Source organism: Silurus meridionalis, chromosome 14 (assembly GCF_014805685.1).
Source record: "Silurus meridionalis isolate SWU-2019-XX chromosome 14, ASM1480568v1, whole genome shotgun sequence".
Classification (NCBI taxonomy): Eukaryota; Metazoa; Chordata; class Actinopteri; order Siluriformes; family Siluridae; genus Silurus; species Silurus meridionalis.
The window spans coordinates 12,135,237-12,161,019 of NC_060897.1; the positions used below are offsets into that span (position 1 = coordinate 12,135,237).

Consider the following 25,783-nt stretch of genomic DNA (forward strand, 5'->3'; position numbering starts at 1 on the left):
AACAAAATGGACCTGTTTGGTTCTGTACACATATACAAGCAAAAAGAGGGGGGAAATTTGGGAAAACAAATGGGCAGTTATTTTACCAATGCTTTTCTGACATATTTTATAATTAAAAGCCTAAGCGCAGAATACATTAGAAACATGAGAGGAATAAGGGGACGAAGATGCCAAGCATCATCTATAGAAATGACATACCTTACTGGAGGTATTATGTAGCCATGACGGTGTACATTTGTATAGAGTATTTAAAAGAATGTTTTGTTGGGTCTAAATACATTTGTATTTCACATTTGATTTAAACTATATACCAAATACCCTGAATTTATACTCTACTTTTTCACTGCATTATAAATACCAAACATGGATACATGCACAGTTCCTATGTAAGCCAACTCAGATAGTACTTTGTAGAAGATTTTAATAAACAATTTATTAATTAATTAAGCCATTCATTCATTAATTCATTCATCCATCCATTAATTCATTCATTTATTTACTTACTCATCTTCAGTAATTGCTTTGTCCTTGTCAGGGTGGTGATGGATCTGAAACCTATCACAGTTGCACTGGAAGTGAGGCTGGATATGTTCTGTGTGACATGCATAATACCTTGTCTATGCATATTCACCACCATTTTCTAAGTAGCTAAGCCACCTATATGCTTTTTTTTGAAGGCGGAACAAAACTGGAGAACCTGGAGGGAACCCAGACAAGATTCAAAGTTTGAAACTCCACACAGACATACCCTAAGTTCAGAATGAACCCTGGAACTGTAACATAGCAGTGTTATTTGATACACCAACATGATGCTCTTTATTACAAACATTAGCTTTTAATAGTCAACTTTCTTAAAAGATTATTATTATTATTATTATTATTATTATTATTATTATTATTATTATTATTATTATTACAGAATTATGTTAAGTTTATAACAGTGGTCAAAGAATGCTTATGCAGTACAATTGCAAAATATAAATATATTTACATTTTAAAATACTTAAATATACAGTACATGATAACCTTTTCAGAGAACATTCCCGAAAACAATGTCTTCTAAAAAAAACCTTAAGTCATACACTATGTTTGAAAGGACTAAATTATACTGTGCCTGGCATAACACTCTGGCTACTGAGCTATTTTAAGCCACAAGTCTTTCCAGGATTAATATTTCAGTGTTTGCATATTACTATATGCAGTCTATCATTGGTGAGCTACTTTTCCATTTTAAAAACTGGTTAATACAAAGAAAGACCTTGCATTTAGCAACATATACAGTATGCTGTGCATTGCACAATATCAGGATCCAGTAGACCTAATTAACCTTATTAGAACCTGTTGAATACTTATTAGGACTGCATCTGGTTATATTCAGTTACATCCCCTCCATTTTAGAGTGTGTAAATAAAGTAAATATACTGACATGTGCAAATGGCTTTTGTTAAGTTGCCTTTTAAATCCAACTCTACTTGCAAAGCTTCAGTCCCAGCCAAAATCAAGGCCACTCATCTGGTAGAACTTGTGGTTGAAGGGTCTGTAAAACTCCCTGAGTTTCTGAAGCACATCTGTTGGAATATGAGGGTGAGTCCTACCCTTGGATTTGCCCAAGCAACGTGGCCTACTGCTGCCCTCTGGCTTCTTTAGACATGGAAAACCCTTGGTCTGGTTAAAGTAGAAGTGCTTGTCACTAACAATGCGCTTGAGACCCAGAAAGTCTTGCACACGACCCACCTCACCGGCTGGGTCACTCACTAATTTCTCACCACTTACAAACAAGAAGCTGGATAGTGGGAAGTGCTGAAGCCAGTTCTCCAGGTGCTGGGCATACATGCCAATGCGCACAGCACTCCATGAAGAGTCAATGACGCCAGAGCTGAAGTTCTTAAACACCAGTGTCTGAAAAGACTGAAGTCCAGGGCTTTTGGTCAGAGTCTGTGTATAATCAGACACAGCTCTGGTCACTGGATCCCGCACTACCACAATAAGTTTGGTGTCGCAGTTCATAGCACACAGACGGGAAGGGGCTTCTTTGGTCACAAAGTAACTGGGGGTCTTTTCCATTGTAATTTGGCCATCAAGGGTCCTTGGCATCAAGTTTCTGCAAAATTAAAAAATTCAGAGTAAAAGTTATAATAGGAAATAGAGACTTGTATACTGTATGTGATTTGTACATCCTAGTATTGTGCATAAGTTCTTTTCAAGATCTGGTTTAATTAACATGTTCATGCCAGATGTACACAGATGTAACCTGGGGGCTCAAGGAGAATGTGTAAAACTAGATTTAGAAACCCTGGAGAAGTGAGGCAGCCATGCTAGGTCACTACAACAGCTTGCTTCCTGATTAAAATAAAGAAATCAATTCAGTGTCCAGTCCAATCTTTTTTGTACTCGTTGCTGTACAGTTCTCCCAGAGAGACAATTCAAAACATTTAGATTAAACTCATTACTTATTACTTACTTATTACAACCTGGAGTCAGTCCCACTCCAGGTTGTAATAATCCCTTGTTTGATTCAATGTCAATATGAACATGATCAACTCTGAATTACACAGAGTAAAGAACACAAACTAAACATGTAGTATATTATGGGTTTTGGGCAGTATGTTTGAGACACGAGCTGCTAAACTGAGAAGCAAGGCAAGAACTGACAGCCAGATAGCAGAGATTTAATGACATGCCAGAATAGAATAAAATACGATGTATTCTGAATATTAAAGCTGAAAGATTCAAGAACAAGAAAAACATGAGAATGAAAATGCAGCAGTTATAGAAACAGTGCTTTTTTTTTGCATCAGCTGTGTTCCTGATTGATTTTTGGGACTTTATAAGGGATTGCTAATAAATGAAAAACACTTCTACTTAAGTTTCCAGATTCACCCCTTCACCACACCATTTATTTTTTCCTTATCCAGTCAAATTTGTGTGAAATTATATAATGATACTGATCTGAACCACTGATACAAGATCTTTTGACCGTTTTTCATCATAAATACTAATATAATAAAGGGTTTAACAAATAAACAACTCATGCCTTGATATACTGCAATATTTACTACATTTTCTGCAAATCTTTTCTTGTAAGTGTTGGTTAATATTTTTGCAATTATATAAGACTATATAAATAAGTGTTGTGAAACGATTTATGAAACAAAAATATGTTGGAAAATATGAAAATATGTTAGAAAATATGAAAATATGTTAGACAGTACATAAAAGCCTTCCAACTGGTTTAACGCCAAATAATGTCTAGGCCCTGCAAAGAAATGGTGCTTATATTGTATGTAAAATCATAATCAATCAAACTATAGCCAGGAAAGTGAAACACAAATTTATAAAGCATAAACTGCTCACCTAAACACATTACTACTATCCCCAAAGTTTGAGAAAGGTACTCCACTTAGAATCAAATGTTAGGAATTTTACATATAAGCAATTTTCATTTACTTGTAAGTGTAAAACCTGGTTTCTCCTACCAGCAGATTCCAGAAAAGTGTGTGCCAATGCTCCACATTCAAGCCAAACCACCATGACTTTCAGCCTTTGTTTGCTAACTTGTGAGGTAAATCTCATGGTGGAGGATGCCCTTCTGAGACCCGCTTATGTTTTCTTTCTAAAGCGGCAGGATTAAAGGGACATTATGAACATCATGTGAAACAGTACTCCACTCAATAAGGATCTGATCAGCAAAAGCCACAAAGCCACAAGAACCACTTAACAGCAATTTCCTGAGACTTCCTGCCCCTTGTCCTTGCTGTCTGAGGCCCTTACTCTGCGTGTGTGTGCGTGTGCGTGTAAGTGTGTGTATGTGGGTGTGTGTGTGTGTGTGTGTGTGTGTGTGTGTGTGTGTGTGTGTGTGTGTGTCTGTTTAAAATAAATGTGATGCCTCCATGTCTTGGAAGATACCAAGCTAAAAAAATGTAGGGCATAGTTTCCCAGACACGTCACAAAGTTAAGATCAGCTTAACTGGAAAAATGTTCAGTGTTACTGTATCCTCACTCTACCGTTTAACAATGATCTTTGTTGTGCAATCTTTTTGAGATACTTAGATTCTTATTATAGCATTAATGTTTTGTGTGCAGTTAATTGTTTGCATAGGTGGAGCATAGTCATCATACCAGTTCTACCACTGACAACATTATCATTAGAAACTGTCAGTTGGCACAAAAAACAAATACAATCATGATGAAATAACAGTAAATGTCTAAGTTAACATTTTAGGTAATTTATACGTTTTAGTCTAATTTTTGCTTTTCTTCTACCACTTTTCATTACCTCTTTGATTTACATCAAGAGGGGCAAGAAACTAGCCACATATAAAAAGCTAAACTAAAATAGTCAAACAATGTCAAAATTACTATTGTGAATAGACCCCAAAGTACTTTAAAACCAACTTTATCATTTGGTTAATTAATTTTTGTATTTTGATTTACTTAATTTACTTCTTATGCCAGTGTTTTAATCAATTACTTTTACTCTTTATATACATTTTTAAAAAATTAAAGAAAGTAAAATGGATGTTTTTTTTATCTGATAATTTTTCACAAACCAAACATTTTACTACTTGCAATATGTTTACAAATTCAAATTGTATTTGTCACATTCATACAAAGTACTACATGTAGTAAAATGCTTTTTATGACTGTCCAACATTTAAACATGCAAATAGAAATAGAATATATAAAAAATAAAACTTGACATTCAGTCAAAAACTTTGACCCTCATGAAGGTCAAGGCGAAAAAAAAATTGTGTATTTTATGTCATATAAAAAAATGTAAAAATAGGTACAAAGCATACAATTTACAAACTAAGGAACCAGGTTTTATTTAATGGCATATTTTGATCATATTAAATTCTAAGCAGATACAATGCCATAGCAAAAACTGCAGTACTGAAATTTTCCCATTCTCAGCATTCTAGTCTCAGTTTGAATGTGTTCATGATTGACATTGATGCAAACTGTGTTCAGAATGTGGAAATGAAAAGAATTCTATTATTCAATTTTCTTCCATCACTTACAATATAAAAACTCTATCCAAAGTGACCACACAGAGTTCATTACAAGCTGTTTCTTAAAGAATATCTAGAACTGTATGTTTGATTTTTAGTATGGTTTTATTACTGATATTTAGAATGAGTTTGACAGTAATCATGATGAGATGTCACTGGTGGTGAACATGAACAGAAATTTACATTGTGTGCACACTGTAGAAAGAACATACACAGATGCCTTGTTTATATAAATATTGGTTTGCAGACTGACCACAGGAAACATTTATCATTCTTTATCTAGAGTGAGTGCTTTTGGACATTAACATGCGTTGTCAGCAGTGGTGGAAGTTTAATAGGTCTAATAGACAAAAATTCCTGAAACATATTGAAATAGGCAATTTGTTTAGATGCTTATTTGCAAAAAAAGTGAGTTAAGATCCCACCTTAATGTAGGATCATATAGCTGGATTTCTGTGTCTCTGTGTCTAAATTGCTGCAGATCAATGTGTCTGTCTCCAAGGTTTGAAAAGGAAGGCAAGCGAAGAGAAGTACCAGAAGAGATCAGGGTTATGTGACTGCATGTCTGTGCATGTCTGTGTCCCTGATCACCTCTTCAGTGACTCTAAAAAGTCCTCTGATAAGTCATCAGGGATTGACTGAAAGCTGTCTAGGTGAATTCATTCATAATTAATGTGGCCATGGCACCAAGAAAAATCATTAATTGTTGTCTCACAGGATTAAAAATAACCGTTTAAATTTTACACTTTAGGAAAATAGATTAGTAAGGAATGTGTGCATCCACTAACTTGTCTGAAGGACACAGTTGAACTACAAACCACAACTTCAGTGCACCTGTTTCTAACAAACTACAATCTAAAAGACCTGTGTGTATGTAACATGAAAATACAAAAAAAACAAGCAAAAGCATAGCTTTTCACTTTATATTAATGACAATGCACTCAATTTGCTATTGGTTAATGAGTAATCAAATCCTTGTAATGAAATAAATGTCACCAAAATGGTGGTGAAGTGTGTACACTAAGTTTTTTGATTAAAAAATTTTATTTTTAACAAATGTAATAGAATTAATCTGTGATACCAGAACCATTTCAGTATAGGACTGAGCTGAGAGCAAGAGGAGAAAATATATTGCATGACTACATTTCTCCAAGAAGAGAAACCTTATTGCATGACATTTTCCAACAGTGTGTTACTTAACTTCTTCAATCGTTTTAAGTAATTGTAAGTTTTAGAAAAAAGTTCAAGTTAAAGGAAAATTGTCCAGCTGGTAACAAATTAAATTGAAAAATGTTTGTGAAATGTTTAGCAAATACCTTTGGCACTAATCTCTTGTTGGTTTGATATTCCAATTAGTGGTTGTCTGCTATGCTGAAATCAAAGGTGGACACTTCAATTTAATTACAGTAGTATTTAATAAAGAAATAATGTAAAAAAAAATTTAAAAAAATTTAATCAGCAATGTCAAGCATATTAGTTCTTGCTTTTTGCTTGCAAAAGCAAGATATAGAAAGGTAGGATCTGTTGATAATGTAAGAAACTGTTCCATGGATTGAAAATTGTTCAATGTATTGATGAAAGATGTTCAACAAACCAAATCAGAATTACATCATAGAATTTGCTACATTTTTGCACAAATTTATAAAAACGTACTTATTAATTATACATATTAATACGCAAGTCATTCAGAGTGGATTTCCTATTTATTCTGGATAACACTTTTCCTTTATCATATGGAATGTACATTAGATTACTGAGAAATTGCTGATTTGGTAGTGTTAGGCAGACAATTTCCTGCTGTTTGAGAATAGAGAGTCTATGTCCCAGTATGAGCAATTTGCTTCTGATTACAGAGTTTCGTTCCATCAAGTACATAAAAGCTCACCACCACTTATTCCCTAGCATTGAGCCATTTAGCCCACTTAAATCACCTCCATCTCAAGGGCCAACTGCCATCGTCACTACTTCTTATTCAGCTCAACTTGGTGTGTTGGAAAACTTGAGAAAAAAAAGGAAATTTTCAAAAAGACGAAATAATAGAATATGACTTTTTTCAGCAACTACCAGATATTTTGTTCTTAAACTGTATTAAACTATAGTACTGTATATTAAAATAGAAGCACATTTCTGAATAACATCTTCCAAATTGTGGCATGATGTCACTTTTACCAAGTGCAAGAATGTTTATCGACTGCTGCAGATATTAAATACATTAATGTGTGTAAATGTATATAAGACCCATCCATAAATCATGTAATGACATTTCATTTGGCAGATTATGATGTTGCAAATGTAGCACAGAAGCAAATTATTGTTTTTGGAGTGTTGACATTAAAGACATAGCAGTTATAAGGGCTTCTGGGTATACTTTATTTGGCAAAAAATCATTTACAAAACGTTGTCAGTGTCGACATGATAATCACCTTTAAGACAAGTTAAAGTGTGAACAATGGGTACAGGCAGCACTGCTGACACTACTGTTATTACAGACGATGAAGTGCTCCCAGCAAAATGTTACCCTCACTGAGGGTGCTAAAAGCAATGGGAATTTGAGGAAAATGTCTATATGTCTATTACAACAAAGGGTTAATAATTTGTGATTAGCTTTTAAAAACAGTACAATTAAAAAAAATAAATGTAGTATATACAGTGAGATAAGTAGAGTGTGCTGTATACTTTCAGAAACAAGGTTCCTATTGATAGATCACTTCTTAATGAGGTGCTACTTGGAACAATGTTTGTAGAAAATTTGGTTGTAAGATTTGACAGAAAACTGAGGGCTCCCTTGAAAGACAAGCTCAGATACATCAAAGTTGTTACAGATTTATTTCTAAAAGTATAAAGTCTTAAACTGGATCTTAACTAGAATGTGCGTACGGATTTCCATGTTAGCAGCTTGTCTCAGAGGTTTACTCTTCAGAAAATAAATAGTGAAGTGTTGGACAGCCAGCCATGATGAGGCGCCAGACATGCAAGTAAAGTGATGGACAAGGACAAACATGGCCTAAGGATGGAAGATGATGACGATAAAGAGGTACTGTGAGAATATTTAAAACGTCATTCCAGATCTAGCTAAAAATGTCCTGAGGCTCCTGGGTCAAAACAGAATAAAGTTACAAACTCATAAAGTATAACTAAAAACTTGATTTGAGGGCCACAGTGTAACCTCTTATTGGGTGCTAAACATTTGCTCTGATACTGTGGTTCCAATCCAGAATAAGGCTTATGACTTAATATTTTGTGTTCTAAGTTCCAGTACCACAGAGGACCACACAGAGGCAAGAAAAAGGAAATTTATATTTATGCCATTGTGGTAAGGAACATCTTTGGCTTAAAGAAGGCTGGCAAGGAATTTCTATCCCACTGCATTTTTAATATGTCAAGAAGTAACTCAGACATTTTACAGTGATTACACTTAAATACTGTTTAAAGTAAATATAAATCTAGATTTCTTTGTATATTTTGGAACTGCAAATTGCATTGTATTCTAACATCAATCAATACAATACAATAAATACAATAAAACTAATGGATGTTAGATGCCTGGATTTTGCATTTGAAGTGTATGATCATTTTTAGTACTGTTGCACTTTGCCATTGCCTGTTGATTTTGTTGAATGCTTTCCACAAGTCTAACCTAATGTTATTCTTTGTGGGCATGGCAAACCAACCAAGCATGACAACAGAGCATCAGTGAGATTTGACATTTTGTGTTGGCTAGGGAAATTCTTTTCTCGTCAATAACCATCTCTTCCTGTGTGATTTATTGCCATTGGATTAGTGGAGAGCTTTTGACTGAGATCGCTTAAAAATTCTAAAACACGAACCACAATACACCTCATATAATGGTAATTCTGACCATATGGGTTTAAAAATTATTGGCTCCTGTGGTGTTTCCCTCTATAAAGCTGACACTTTTCAAATGATGTGCAAGCAGACTCCACACAAAACCACTTCCTTTACTGTTAAACCTTTTTAATGTCTACTGACGTTGGAGAACGTGTGCTTTTTGGAATCATTTTGGAAGTTTATTAAAACATGTCGATATCAGATGTTCATGTCAACCAGTTTTTCCTGGACATCAGTTAAACAGATTTTTAAGGAAAATAGTCATCAACAATCACAGTATTATAGGAAAAATCCACACTGAAAGACTTGCACATTAATCCTTATTAATTGTCAGTGGTGTCCATTGTTTATTTGGTAATGAAATTCTGAGTTAATATTTTCTGTGGCTTAAATGTCTATTTTCACTTTGCTTAATTGTTTCTATCTTACCACAATGCCATTTGACCACCTGATAGTGGTCAAGTTGTTTCATGACTACCTAAAAGGAGCGATGCAGATTTAGTCATTTAGTCTTTCCAGCCTTCTCACCTCCTCACCTGCATACTCAAACAGATTCAAATTTTAATTTGTATAGCACTTTTAACAATGGATTTTGTCTTAAAGACGCTTATAAAGACAATAAATAAATAGATTAAAAATAGAAATTTCAGTATCACAAATCAATTTCTAGAAGTTTAGCCCTAATGAGAAAGCCAATTGCATCAGTGGTAAAGAAAAACTCCCTGAGATGGTATGGGAAAAACCTTGAGAGGAACCAGATTCAGAAAGAAACCCATACTCGTCTGGGTGACATCAAATGCTATTTATTATGGTTCCATCACTGTTGAGATTATCATCTGTTCATGGAAGATCACTTGTAAAAATGTTTATGGCAATTGCAGCCCTAAGTAATTTAAACAATTTTTTTGTTGATTCTGTTAAAATGCATTGCAGTCTTTGTTCCTGAGTTTAACCTTCCACAGTAACCTTGTGGATCATTAGACTGTTAATGTGGAACCATCCTCAGCTGCACCAACTGTTCTCCAATTGTAGAGAACACCATCCAAAGGTAGGGCTTCAGGATGAATCAGGCAGGTTTACAAAGAAGAAAGGGACAGGATCACTGGTGATCCTCCAAATCTTTTCCACTTTTGTCTTTATACCACTATACCAATGTCATTATTCTCACCATGTTGAAGAATAAATGCTCTGTATGGCTGCATTGCAATAAAAAAATCTGAGTTAAATGTTTGCTGCTTTCATTAATTTTTTCTATGAATTGATATGCAATATGACTGCACTAGCAACAATCTCTCTGTGATGGCAGAATGTCAGTCAGCCTTTACCTTCTTAAAGGGAAGGAATATAGCCCCAACCCACATGCTAGTACCAAAATCACTAAGCATATAACAAATATTTCATTGTAAGCATAGTTTATTTGTCCCAGAGTGGAGGTTTTGTGTTTAATATATTTGTTCAGCAAATACATATATTGGTAAACATGTATGTCAGCACTACATATATTTAAATATTAGGTTTGTAAAGTTTTAAAAACCTGCAAGGATGTTTGTATTTTCTACCTGAGCATAACAAAATTCAATGACAGGACTGAATTACTTAATTCATTCATTCATTCATTCATTCATTCATTCATTCATTCATTCATTCATTCGTCAAGAGTAGAACTCATCATCAGTCAAAGAATTCAATTAAGTTTTTATTAGGATGAAAAAGATAAATGAATCTGGTCTGATCAATACTCAAGTTATGCATGATCAATGTATGTGCTTTTTAAATGTCTGAGATGATTCCCTGCTGACACCCAGTGCGAGAATAAATGTCTTTTTAATGTCCCTTTTTCATGAACAGGATTTTCCTCTAGTAGCTATGCATATTTCTATTAGAAATGTGTTGTCATCGCTGAGAATTAGAAAGACACCTACTGACATCAGATCCAACACATATGATTCATTATAGTAACTATACAGGCTATAAAGTGAGTCTGGTGGTTCCAGACTAGTTGAATACAGTATGACCAGAGCAAAATGTTAATAGAATATCATGCATGCATTTCATGTCATGCTATGATCGATATCATGCCATACATATTATCATATTTTAGTCACGTTCCTGTTCCAGGGTCAAAGATAAGCCTATAGGAGTTTAACTCCAAATGAAATACCATGCTGATTTTCTGACCTTTTCTGACATTACTCTGGTTGTTTTTCTATCCTTCATTCAATATCTTCTTAAGTGCAATCCAGGTTTGCAACAGCACAACTACTGTAATTGCTGCAGTCCCCTTTCCAAATAGTCTAAACAAGCAAAACATATAGACACAGGAAACAGGAAAAACAGATTGTAGTGGAACCAATACTCTATCCCACTATGGTGTGCCAATTATCTTTTTGGAAAGTCCAAAATCTGGATTACAGCTGCCATTTCACTGCCCAGTCTTTGGTCAAAAGATTCCATCCCTGTTGGAGTAAATTTCCTACTTCATCTGTGATGCCAGCTATTAGTTTTCAGTCCATCATATAGTATTTCAGCTATGTCTAAATGCTTGCTCCTCTGTACTGGTGATATGTGTATAGAGTGTAAAGCATCCTTGTTTTTCATTGCCTTGTAATGGTCTTTAAAAAGAAAGAACAAATTGCTTAATAAGCCATTCTACACAGAAACGCCTGTGTTCTGAATGAGGTAAAGTTTGTTAAGCCGTCAGCTGCAGGGCTGTGCCATGAAAGACAGCGGTTTTCCTGTTTGCATGTGTGCTGTTTTCCATGGCCTATGAAAAGCATTGTTCCAAAACCATCTAAAACCAAATGAACCATCACTGAAAACACATTAAGGTCTTTTGTTTAGGTTTCTCTTGGCTCTTGCTTAGGTTTATGTGGCTCTGTTTTATAAGTAAAAAAAAAATAATATATATATATATATATATATATATATATATATATATATATATATATATATATATATATATAATTTTTTTTTTTTATGCACACAGACATATTTTAGCATTTTTTACTTCTTTCATGGCATGGCATGATACATGTTTTTGATTAATTGCTTTCTGTATTCTGGCAGCATTATAATATAATGTAAACTAATCCACAGTTGTGTTGACTGAAAAAGTGATATTTTGATATTTGTAATTTCTTTGGCATTATTTAAGTTAAGTGAGTTAAGTTAAATTAATTCCATAGTTTTCTGCAACATCATGATGGTGACAATCTCCAAACACATATGCAAACTTAAGGATGTAAAAAATCTCTCAATAGTTATCAGAGTAAACCTATTAACCATTCTATATACAGGTAAACCAAACTGTAAAATCTGCATGGAGACATCTTTCATTAATCCTCTTACTCAGAACAGTAGCAGACAATCTGCTCAGGCTACGACAGACTGCATTTAAACTGGTATTTTTTTGACAAGGATGCAGACATGTTACATCACACTGTTGTGGCAATAAGCTACTTCTAGCTGGGTGAACTTCCAACACAGGTGATCAGAGAAGTGTCTGATGCTTTAGTCTGAAGAAGCTATTTTGAGCTTATAGCATTGTGTATTTTGTGTGCATTCAAACATGACCACAAGTCAGGACCCTCTCAAGCTGGTAAAGGAAGCACAGAATGCAGTGGTGCGCTGCAGCCTGAGGGTCACTCGATGCCATTTATCCATGTTGCTTTGGTGACAGCGAAGGGAAAAACAAAAAAACCCAAAACAAAACAAAAAAAACAGACATATGTTTAGAAGGAAGTGGGTTGAACTTTTCAGTCTAGGTACAATCACTTCTCTTGGAGTCTATTCTTCAGTTTGCTTCATTCTTTAGGTCATACTTATGTCTAACCAGTAGAGGTGCTTTCGTCATAGTTGTGCATGTAGTTGTTTCTATCAGAAACCACACTGATCTACTATGGCCCACCATTTTGCACCTTTCACACGTCTACTTTTTGATGTTTCCAACAAAAAGAAAGCTGTAGCCAGTTTCTGAAACACTCTTTCAGACAGCAGCACCATGAAATGTATGGTTTGTATGGTTGCCTTCACCACATCTGTATGCAATAAAGTTGCCATGCAGAGAAGGGGAGTCTGGTGGCTTTTTAAGGCAAATGCTCCCAGTCAGTGACGTTCCCACTACATCAGCTCAGCTCTATCCAAGCAATTAAAACACACACAGTGTTGTGCTCTGGCTTCTGGATGCAAGGCCTGCCACAGGAATTTGCCCACAAACACTTCCTCTCCTCCTACATCTAGCGGGATGAGAACTGCCCCATGTGGGGGAGAGGTGTGGGAGATGGGAATGTATGGTGCACTAAAATTATCAGTGGCAAAATGCTACCATGTGTTCTTATTTTCATGAGTGTAAGTTGACAGACGCTTTAACTAAATTAATGCTCTGGACATTAGAATTTGTAGTTATCTTCTCTTTGCTTTCTCACTTTCTTTTCTTATCCTCTCACTACATGCATCCACAGCCAAGAGAGACAGTCATGCTATTAGCCAAACAAGAAGTATCTCTTTAGCCAAAAGGTTCTGTACGATTGTACTGACATCTGGAGACCATTACCAGTGTTTCTATCCATTGCTCTTAGCAGCCTGGAAGAACTACGATAAAATTACAGCTTTGGTCATTCAGGTCATCTTTTCCATTAGGATTTATCACTTACACAGTAGTTAAAATTAATTTTTTCCATGTTTTTTTTTCCAGTGTAGAGGTTACTCTCCTATCAACACACACACATTGCAACATATAATCTTATTTATTTATATCAGCAGTTGAGCTTGTGTTCAGCAGCCTACATTATCCATGTAGTAGCAAGTCTGAGTGGCATCAAATGTTTAGTGAGGGACAGCTTTAAGTCCAGCTGTCAAGCTTGTGTATTGCCTTCCTTTTAAACTGTATATGACTTGCTATGCCATTTTAAACCTGACACATGATGCCATAATACCAGTTAAAGCAAAATCAGATACATAAATGTGTGATTATAATAGTTATATGTATGTATGCAGTATATTTTTTAAATCTTGGCTAAGGAATGTGATATAAAAGAGGTAAAAGTTGGACAATAATAGCATCACTGTACATCTTAATACCTATGTACAACAAGCAGTACTGCAAATGCCATTGTCTCTGATTCATTAGCGTGTGCAATTCATGTGCTCTCCATATAACCAGTCAGGTTAAAAGAAAACTATGACTATGTGAGTTAACAGTGAGCTAGTATTTTTTTGTCAATCAAAAATTCTGGCAACAGTTTTAATATAAGCGTTTACAAGCTATAATATATTTTTATGCTCTCAAAATTGTTTGGATATTGGCCCATTTGTTAATAAAGAACAGTTGCAGTTTTAAAATTGCTTTAGCTGCTATAAACCCCCTGCACTTTTCAAATGATAAATCGTGGTTAAATTCATGCATGGATATAAAGGAGCCTCTGATATGATTTTTGGTCAAATTTTATTACAATAAAAACTGAATCAAACTGAATCAGCACTTGTTTATTAAATACAACAAAGAACTACTGTACCTGTGTACTGGGGTGAGTATATATTAGTAATATATATTGTATCCTCAGCATGATGTTATGAAAGTAGTGTACCTTGAAAACTAATTTTAAGGAGCACATTTTTTACTTTTCATTTCAGATTTTGCGATTATTAAAATGTACACCTAACGTGCGAATAGATTTGCTGGCTTATGTTCACTTGAACAGTGTACTCTTAAGCCTACCACACTCTTCAAGTGAGCATAAGCCAGCAAATCTATTCGCACTTCCACTTCAGTGTAGCTACAGTAAAAATCAGGAAAGATGTCCCTGAAGGAGCTATACTCGTGCAATAAAAATTCAAAAGAACGAGACATTTAAAAAAAAAAAAGTTGGAAGGGATAAGCACGTGCATGTGAATTATAACGAGTTGTAATAGTTTGCCAATTCAAAGCCATCACACAACCAGACTAGATGTGGGCAACACGAATCTAAATGCAAATGCTTTTATAGTGTTAAAGGTTTCAGTCTTGTTTTTAACAAGATCTGCCATGTGGTGTAACTAACACACTCATAGCACACAATAGAATGTTGTGTTACCTGTACCACTCCAGACCCCTGTTGTAGAATCTGTCGAAGAAGTGCGGCTCGGAACCCACAGCGCGCACATCTGGATGAACGCGCAGAAACTCCAGCAGCGCCCTGGTGCCCCCTTTCTTCACGCCAATTATAATGGCCTGGGGAAACTTCTTATTTCCGTACGTGTTGGAAACAGGGATTCCACTTTCCCCGCCGTTGTTTTCCGACTTGATGGGCTCCGGGAGCGCGCTGACGTGCGCGTACACCGTCTCGTTGCGTCGGAGCTCCTCGCGCGCTGGATGCACTCCACCCGGGATCGTCTGCCTCACCAGATATGGACGATCAGTGATTTTGGGCGCAGAGTCGCAAAATGCACTCAGGCAGTGAAAAAGGTAGATGAAAAGCAAAAGCATGGTGAAAGGCAGCGGCACTCTGGACAGCGCTCTGCCTGAGTTCAGCCGAGTCCTGCAAACACTGCATCCCATGTGGTGCGATAATAAGCACCTGACAACATGCTTACATATCAGTGCAATGATTCATGCACTAGGTGAGTTTTTTTTTCTTGCCTACTGTATGAGCTTTCAAAGAGTCCTGAGTTCTTATCCAAACATTTCTCGAACACGCAGCATCAGTTAGATTGTTTGCCAGACTTATATGTCAATCAACCACTGACAGATCCCAGATTTCACTTTCGTGGCATGTGTCTTAGCGCTCCTTTCTTTTCAGGAATAAGTTTAAACCCTTCTCACCGTTTGAGTCTCGCTTTCCACGCCTTGAGTGGAGTCTCCACCCTTTACGCACTCGGCATTATAAAGGCAAGAAGATCAAAAGACCACTTTTTGCTTCTGAGAACGCTTTTCCAAATTCGTGTTAGTTAAACGCACTCGATGCATAACATCATAATCATATCATAGTCAACAGGTTGCATAACAAAAACCACAACCATTAGGTTTTAATTTGTATTTAAAATCCTCATTGCGCATTTGAATTTTTAGTCATTTTTATATTCTTCTTTCTATAGTGCCACTTTCCAAACTGTAACCACAGACAGGTATGCGCAGCCTGAGTTTATAAGGTATCATCACTGTACAATGCATATCGCGTTACACATACGCATCGCCTCTCAGATACTCTGTGGTCCTTTGAAGTTGCTGAATGTCTTAGTCTAGAGCTGGAATATGAAACGTGTGTAATAGTGAACACAGTTTGGTTGCAGAATGACATAAAGCTGCGCCGGAGGCACGCGGCGCGCTCTAAAAGAACTCCTGCATTGGCACTGAATAGTTTTATTGGCCAAAATATATGATTGAATCTAAACAGGGTTGAAATTGCCCTGATTAGTCAATATTACACTTTGCAGAATAAAGGCTTCTCCCTACAGGTTTGTACAATCTGCAGATAGTGCGCAGAATAACTTGGTGGCGTTCAGAAGCCTGAGAAGCCATATCAATCTGGGATTCTTTATCATCATCATCATCATCATCGTCGTCATCATCATCAAGATTTGCACAAGAGCAACAGGGAGGACTAAGACAAAACGCACCAGTTCACAAGACTTCCCCAATAAACCCACAATAGATTAAAAATCAAATCAAATTCAAACTTTATTTGTCACATATATATTCATACAGAGTATGACATATAGTGAAATGCTTTTTATGACTGTCCCAACTTGTAAACATAAAAGAAATACAATTTAAGATAAAAAAAAGAGTAAAGTAACGTAGAAATAAATAAAATAAGTATAGAAGTATATTACAATATAATCTGACAAGAAGTATAAGTATTAATTTTATATATATATATATATATATATATATATATATATATATATATATATATATATATATATATATATATATATACACACTAGCAAAAAAGTATATAGATGTATGTCCATACATGAATTAACAAAAGGGATGGATTGATTTGAATGACATATGTAAGACAAAAGTACAGATTAAAGAAAGTGACTCAGTGTGATGTAATTGTCATTAGGGTGTCCATGTGCTTGTGTAAAAAAAAAATAAGTAAAGAGTAAAGAGTGAAAGTGAAGCTGTGCTAGACCAGTTCAAATTGAGTTCAAGTAATGTGAATATATCACAATTATGTAAGAATAAAAATATGCATACTGCATAAACAGCACTTTAAGTTATACACAGCCTAAAATATCTGTACAGAAAGTCGGTTTACTAACTATAATAATGGGTTTTTCCAATAGGGTAATAAGAATGTATGCTATACATGCATGATGATCAGCTGTGGTTGTGTGGGCAGGAGAGTACAGCAGTCCTATGTAAATATTCTTAGGCTTCTACTTTTTATTTTAAAGAATGTTATTTGTAATAATCACTAGAGAACAAAGCAAAAGAACCATTTTTTTTGTTGTTGAACCCTAAAGTAGATTTAAGAGCATTAGCAATTGTTTTTATTTACTAATTATCTACTCCAAAAAAATGTATAATTTTTTGTTTAACTATATTGAATATACTATAACCAGTTTAGTATTCAAAAACTGGCTGCAAACTATGCAGAGTAAAATAAAGTTTAATTAATGTTTAATTAATGTTTAATAAAAAGTTGTACAAAATAAACACACACAGTAATCAGCAAATTGTTAATCACCAATGACCGATAACAAAATCTGTATACTCTTTTCTTCATTAAAGCAACTACATTTTCTGCTACTCTCCCATTGCTATATGTAATTATGCATCTAGAAATATATGCAAAATTTTATAAGGAGACAGAAACTTTTTGGTGCTGATTAAAGCACATGAACCATGGATGTGTGATTCATCTGAGAGGCCCATCAACAAATTTTCTCCTCTCAAGGCTTACAGATGGTGAGTCCATGTGTCTGCCATTATGGCAAATTACAAGTCCTCTCCACCAAAAAGAGAATGTTCCATTCGCAGTTTGTCATTTCCGGAACCAAAAAGAAGATCGCATTCATTGCAAATACCACAATATCCCCACTAGCTAAAATCAGTTACCATGGAATGAAAAAGACTGCCACCCCTGAGAGGGCATGAAAAGGGGTTGTGTGTATTCCCAAGGCTTTTCCTAGCCACTATTAGCTGCTGTGTTGAGTGTTCAGATGACTCCTCAAAATGAGCCGCAGATTAAAAATGCATCATATTTGCATGATTTTGCATGTGTGTTGCTGTAATGATCAATGGCTTTTATATTCATGCATGTATAAATGAAGATATACTACATGGCAGGTGTAATTTTATTGCTTTACTTCATTGCTTAGGGTTCAGAAATAATTTCAGAATCCGTATTTTTTTTTATTCTGGTCTAAAATTACAATTCGGTGAAGACAGACACTAAAAAAACAATTCTAGACAAATAGTAGCTTCTGGTCACACCTGTAGCCTTTCTGTCAGAGAAGATGAAAAACAGAGGAACAAAGAAGACAGAAAGCAGGTCAGCAAAGCTTTTGTCTCCCCCCTAGGTCAGGATACCTTTCATCCTGAAACCGTATGTAAAACGCACTTCACCCTGAATGAAAGAGAGAAGGAATCACTGGTGAACATATATGACCTGCATGTCATTGATAAAATCCTTAATACCTGACAGGTCAGGTGCTGTAAATTCAAAGTTCAAAAGGTTGGAGATGATAAAATGCACTTAAAACATGCACAAAGCAGATGCCATGACACGGCATTATTAGGTACACGCCAAAAAGATACCTCTGTGTAGCTAACTTCTCTATAAATGAATCAGCTTTTAAGAAGAAAGTATTGATTGAGCAGCATATGGGCAGGACTGCTGACCTGAAAAGACTTGATAAATAAAGCAAAAGTCCAACTGAATCAGTGCCATGTTTGCTGAGCGCCAATACAAATATGAAATATGAGTCAGAGCGCATTAATATCTGTACTTTTTAATGTATCGTGCCATTGACCATCCAGTGGTGAAGCTGTTTTATCAGCTGGCAGTCCAAAACAAAAGAAGTCTAGATGCTTTTGGTGCAGAAAAACCTGCAGAGGCAAGTCTTATGTACCTGAGCAAATGATACAGAACGCAATATGGATAAAAGGATTTGATTGACTGGCATCTGAGTCAACACACGAGACAGAAGTAAAAGCTGCACATTTTTAATTGATGTATGATGTACAAAGTCATGCTGAAACAGAATTGTACAGCACTCCAGTGAGTGTTTTAGAGTGACTGAGAGAACGGATGTGTTCGTTAAAACAAAGTGAGTGAGGTCAAGAAATGCACAAAAGATTATAAAGCAGTTGTAATAGGTTCAAGTTAAAGTTTCATGCTTGGCAGCTCACCTCTGGATTAATGCACATTTGTAGCTACTAAGCTGACAGCAGTAGAAACTGAGCGGTGTAGTTGTGTGCTTATATGTACATAAGGGTGTGTGAAAATATTGGCACACTGATATTCTAAGATAATACTGTACAAGTGAAATGTTTTTTTTTTAAAAAAGCACTGCTTACTTCTTACTTAGGATTTTCAGGGGGAAAAAAAGATGATTTAAAATCAAAATCATTAATTGTAATTAAACTGCTTTTAGGACCACCTATACACCTGCACATTCATGCAATTCTCCAGTCATGTGATACAGAAAAAACACATTAAATATGCAGATCCAGGTCAAGAGCTACAGATAATACTCAAAATGAACGTCAGAATGGGAAGAAATTTTTATTTTACTGACTTTTATGGTGGTATATCCGTTGGTGCCAGACAGGATGGTTTGAAATATTTCAGGAACTGCTGACTTGTTATTTGATCAACAGTCTTTAGAGTTTACACAAAATGGTGCAAAAACATGACACATTGAGTGTTTGATAGCTCTGTGGGCAGAAACACATTGTTCCTGAGAAAGATCTGAAGAGAATGGGCAGACCAGTTCAAGCTGACAGACTGGCTACGGTAACTAAAATAACCACACTTTACAACTCTGGTGAGCAGAAAAGCAGAAAAGAACTCGTGAGTGGTCTAATCATCTGGTGGACCAAGCAGAAGGCAACATTCACTCCTGTCAGCCAAAAACAAGAATCTGAGGCTACAGTGGGCACAATCATAGGCATGAATGGATGATTAATTAAATATGGAGACGTTCTTAATGAAGTGATTAGTCAGAGTATGTTTCAACTCATAGAAAATATACTGCATACTAATTAGGTAAGTCAAACAGTGTTAACAAGATGAATCCTTGCGTTGTATAATCCCCATCAGAACTGCAAACAAGAGTCATTGCATCAGTTTTATTGTCCATGCTTCTGGAAGAAGATTTGTCACTTACACTGATGACCTACGTTTCTAAAACATCTCTCTTCATACATCTTCAACAACAGCAGTGCAACAGCTCCTCCCTGTCATGTTAACTAATAATTATGCAGTCCAGCTACATTTTGAGGCAACTGAGAAGGTTAGAATTAGCAAAAGACAACTGATCTTGAATTACCAGTCAGATAAGTTTTTTTTCCCCACTCTTGGTAAAGCATGTTGCATGCAAAGCTGGTATACTTCTGTGCTCTTAAATTGGTAAAGTACTATTTACTCTCTTTCAAAGTACAATGAGATATTGCCAGTGTTTACCTGGTGTTATCTTCATTATATCACAAAACCAAATTTGTTTTCCTACAAATGGCAACCGCCTGAGAGAAATCATGTGACAAAAATGCTACGATAGAATTCTTTACTTGCTAGTGTTAGCAGTTAATGTTATAAGAAACAATAAGAAAATAATGCTAATACACTATAAGAAATAGATTATAATAAATTATGATAAGTCAAAGAAAAAGTGGTGCAACCAGACTAGTAGATCAGAGATGGCAAATGTACACACATCCTTCCCTTAAGTAAAAGTACAGAGTCATGTTTTAAAAGTACTGACTACACCTTTATTAGCAACTCTCTGTACAATCATTTTAGCAGGCTAAAACTCACTTTGCTAATAACATCACCTTTCTGAGTACCCAGCATATCCCATTAAGGTAAACACTGTGGGGTTTGCATATTTGTATAACCTTTTTAATATAATTGCCATGACATCAGTACAAAACCACAGCCAGAGATGTTTTACTTTTTAAATGCTCACTAAACAAAGAATCGAGGATTTAAAGTTAACATTTGTGGTTATGACTATACAGTGAATATACAGAATTACAGTAAATCTTATTGTTTAAGAGCACACACATAACATTGCATGGAGTTCAGAACACTAAATTAGACTGCAGTGTTCTGCAACTTTGAACTTTGTGTTTAATTCATTGCATCTAAAAACAAAGGCACAGGAAGCATCTCAGTGGCCTTGAATATAGTTTACATTGAAAAGAAAGTCATCTGGGCAATTAAAAATACCTGCAGAACAGAGTTTATTTAGTATTTCATAAGATAACATAACCTATAAACACAATTATTAAACCCGTTAATAGACATTTTACTTATTTCAAGATGTCAATTTTTCTTATTCATTAGTGGGCGATAATTTAATTTGTATTTAGAAATAATTGCAAAAAAATAATCTTAATGATAAAAATCTTAATTTAGTTCACTGCAATCTATAGGAATGTATTGGTCAATAGTTTTAGAACTAGATACTACTTTTTTATACTACTAGGTCAATTTTACTACATTCATGCAATGATCAGTATTTTTCTTTCTCACAATGTCATTACAGTAGCGCTGGAGAGAGTTTGCATATACTTCATCCATGCTGAAAAGAGATGAATGAAGCTGTAACCCAGTAGTGCATTAGACCTATATATATGTCCACTGTAAAACCATGTGACAATCCTTCATACTATGTCATAAATGTATGTACCTTAGTACCTTACGCACTGACAACTGAGCATATGTAACCCTGCTTCTTCACTAAATCCGTAACCTTTTATATACTGAACACTACAGTTTGAACAAAGATCCCATTGTTAGAGCAAAAGAAGGGACATTATACTGTGGTCCGTCAGTCCATAGAACTTTGAGTGCTTCAGATGATATGCTAAGAAACAGCATATGTGTCTTGCTCTCTCTCTCTCTCTCTCTCTCTCTCTCTCTCTCTCTCTCACTCTTTCTCTGTCTCTCTCTCTCTCTCTGGGTAGCCTTATGATCAGATGACAAAAAGATCTGAAGAGGGTCACATAAGGGCCTGGGATTGGCAACGCACACTCACACTGTGAGAATGTGCCTATGCATGGTGACCCTATCATCCTTCACCTAATCCCTACTGCCCCCCAGCAAGCATCTGGAATCTGTTTTAAAGCTTTTGTCTTATTGCTAAGGAGGTGACTAAAAATTGTGGGATTGCTTTTATCAATATGAAATTCCAAAACTGGTTTTAATTGAAAATGTCTTTGTGGATAATAAATGTTCAGAGAGCTATTGTATTCAAACAATGCATTAAACATATTCACCACATGTTTTATTAATTTCTTCCTTTGTATTTACTTTGAACTCCTCATTGCAGAAAGCTCAATGTCCAAAGTCACTGTGCAGGAAAGGGCCAATGCAAGTGCAGCCTGTCAGCACATCTTAAATCACCAAAAATATACAACATCTCTGGGCACTTACACAAGCTTTATAGAGGACAGAAGACTTCAGGACTTGTATTCTGGAATAATAATACACATTGCACACCCATAGGTTTGTACAGCTCATTGCTATACACTGAGCTAGTGAAATTTCTAAAGATTTGACATTCTGGGAAAAACACATGAAACGTATCAGAAAGCCATGTAAATGCTGTGGGGCATAAACCTGTGAAGGATGAAAAGGTGGAATTCCCCCTTTCTCAGGTGATGAAAGAGTGCAGGGAGAATATGGAGACTTCTCATCTCACCTAGCTCCAGGCCATGTCAACTGTGCAGGCTGCTGCCAGAAGCACCCATTTGCTGATCTGACATCAGCTTTGTAGCTACTCATGTACCATATAAATCTTACTGCCATATAAGCTGTAGAATGTAGGGAAGACTGGTATCCTTGTCATTCTGCCATCTCATACACTGCCCATATGTACTGGATTTGAATTTATGCCCTCTGAACATTATGGCAGCCCTATTTTAATATACTGGTTGAAAAATGTAAAATGTTCTTAAATAACATTCTATCTGAACAAAACACTCAATATTTTTGGCTGAGAGTAAACCAGAGAACCCAGGAAAAAAAACAATCAAACCCAGGGCAAAAATACGAAAACACTACAAAGCCAGCAACTTGAGCTCAGGAACAAAACCGAAGACCCTGGAGCTGTGAAGGGCATTGCAATCCAGTGAATCACAGGGTTGCCCAACAATGTGATGCCGCATTCAATCCTATTTATTTTGCAGGCTTGTTGACCCCTAAATGCTATCATCTTTTGCAAATCCTCAAGCATAATCCTAGACATTGCCTTTCTAGCCATCCTGTTCACTGTCTGTGGCCAACATACATTTGTGCCTACATGGTTGATATAAACTTCATGTATATGAGTGTTTTCAATCATGTTTTTATTTTTATTTTTATAAAACTTTCATAGCCATGCTCAGTAAAAGAAATAGAGTAATATTCTGTAAAAAAAAACTCCCCAGGTATGCAATGCCTGCTTTATATATAAGTACTCTGACATCACAGCACTTGGCCTTTATTTCAAATACCAGTGTACGTGAGCACAAACCAAAACACCTGCTAATGAAATACATTTAAAATACTGCACACTTCTCTTTTTACATTGTAAATCTGGATTTTTTAGCAAAAGTCATTTCAAGAAAAATAATTCATTGAATTAAATGTCTACTCTTTTTAATTGTGCCTCGTTTCCCCTCAAAATCTTATAAGCTCGATAAATGATTTCAAGAATGTAAAAACAATCATAACAGATAAAAGGGTTGATGACATAACATAATTGTGCATAAATGCAGCTAATTAACAAATGGCAAAGAAGAGGTAAGCATGGAGATAGTTCAAGAACTTGTTATTTATTACTAAAGTCAACTAGGATACATACACTAGAGCATATAAATTACAATATTTATTTTACAGTTATATATTATTATTATAACTGGAAGCAATATAAGTAATATAAGTAATATAAGTAAAGTAAATAATGTTGCTTTACTGTATATTCTCTTGTCTGTGTATTTATTTGGATTTCAAACATAGTATCCATCATAACCCATAGCCAATATTTAGTTAAATACAGTATCTTTCACATAATTAAATTATGTTATATGTATACATATTTATACTCATCTGCAAAAAAGGGCAAAAATAGCAAAATATCAAACAACCAATCTAAGTAGTAAAAATTTTACAAATGATGTAACTTTATATGGGATTGCGTTACCATTTAATATTTATGAATGTTTAAGCCCCGTTGGTAAACTTGTTGAAAGCTTTTTCCATGAAGGGTCAACTCTGTTCCTATCAATGTTGATGGCTTTAAACAGTTAAGTTGAAAATAGTTGTAGTAGTAGTTGAAAACACCCACATGTATTGAATTTTCCATCAAACATTTTAATCATTATCACTATTTTATTTATTTGTTTAATTTTTAAAATATTTTATTAAGCGCAAAGGAAAATTGTTATTTCTTCACATATCCCAGCGATGTAGGAAGCTGGGGTCAGAGTGCAGGGTCAGCTTATTGCACCTCTGGACTAAATTTTAAGGGTCTTGCTCAAGGCCCCAAGAGTGGCATTTTGTCAATTCCGGGGCTTGAACCTCAGAGCCTTAACCACTGAGCTGCCACTTTCCCAATTTATAATAGTGTACAATAGTGTATACAATATTTTTACACTTTGTCTACAAGAAGACTACATAAGTGAATTTCCCCGTTTCTGTCTTTTCCCCATGCACTTGAAGGTAAGGAAAAATGAATGAGCAATTAGTTGTACAGGTTTCAAGAATGCATTTGTTTAATTTTTGCAAATCTTTTGACTAATGATTTGTTGTTAAGGCCATTAAGAGCTTAATATTTTGCCAGTTGGGGTTTGGGCTATTAAATGTATTAAAATAAACTGTGTTTACTGATTACCTCGAACATGTAATGCATTGTACAAATACATGACCAACACATTAAACAATTTTTGATTTAGCCTAAACTTGGTGGCACAATGAAAACAAAGAAACACCTTGTCCGATTACGGTTGCCCTACCAGCACAACTCCTCTTTTGTGAACACAATGCTGAGTGGCTTTGAGTGCTCCATCACTGCAGTCCTGTTGGTGCTAAGTCAAAGGAATACAAGGGGGGGAGAAACAGGAACCCACGCCTGTGTGAAGCAGTCATCTTCAAAAACCTGAAACCTCCATTCAAGTGAACAAAGCTACTGGAATGGGAACTAACAGATGTGACATTGTCTCTTATGTCATGTGTCAGAACGAGTTAAGTTGCACCATGTCACCAAAAAGCATCTTCAAATTGTGTTTTATTATATTTGTTTACTTTATTGATGTCATGACATTGTTGCTGGTTTAAGCCTGCAAGGTGTTTGAAAATCCATTCAGCTCACAGACAGGGCTTGGGAATTCTATAGAAAAGAAGTCCTCTTTAACAATCAAAACACTGACTCACATCCTGTACTATGTACTGTGTGTGACATGCCACTTCATAACCTTTATTTTTTCATCTTTTGAGCACTATCACAAGGGGACGCTTTACAACTATTCTAATTGCAAGATTGTTATATAGCAATTTGGCTGGTGGCTTGTCATTACCTTTTATTTTAGTGTAAACAATACAAGATTATAATGTTCCATATACATACACATATAAATAATTGCAAATACCTCTAAAAGAAATTCAGCACAATGATTATTAAAACCATATCAGTGTTGTCGTCTGGAAAAGCTTTAAGCCCCAGGCATTACAAACAATTAACTTCAAGTCCCACCAGAATGGTTATCCTTACTATATCCTGTGTTT

At 35.4% G+C, this 25,783-nt stretch overlaps 1 protein-coding gene across 1 annotated transcript; it reads right to left on the reverse strand.

The window, feature by feature from the left end:
* Positions 1 to 952: 952 nt before the first annotated feature.
* LOC124396916 (heparan sulfate glucosamine 3-O-sulfotransferase 6-like) lies at positions 953 to 15,614 on the reverse strand. The gene is made up of 2 exons (XM_046866303.1): positions 14,933 to 15,614; positions 953 to 2,101 (listed from the first exon to the last, which is right to left on the reverse strand). The coding sequence occupies exons 1-2, from the start codon at positions 15,394 to 15,396 to the stop codon at positions 1,483 to 1,485; spliced, it is 1,083 nt and encodes a 360-aa protein (XP_046722259.1). The 5' UTR covers positions 15,397 to 15,614; the 3' UTR covers positions 953 to 1,482.
* Positions 15,615 to 25,783: the final 10,169 nt, after the last annotated feature.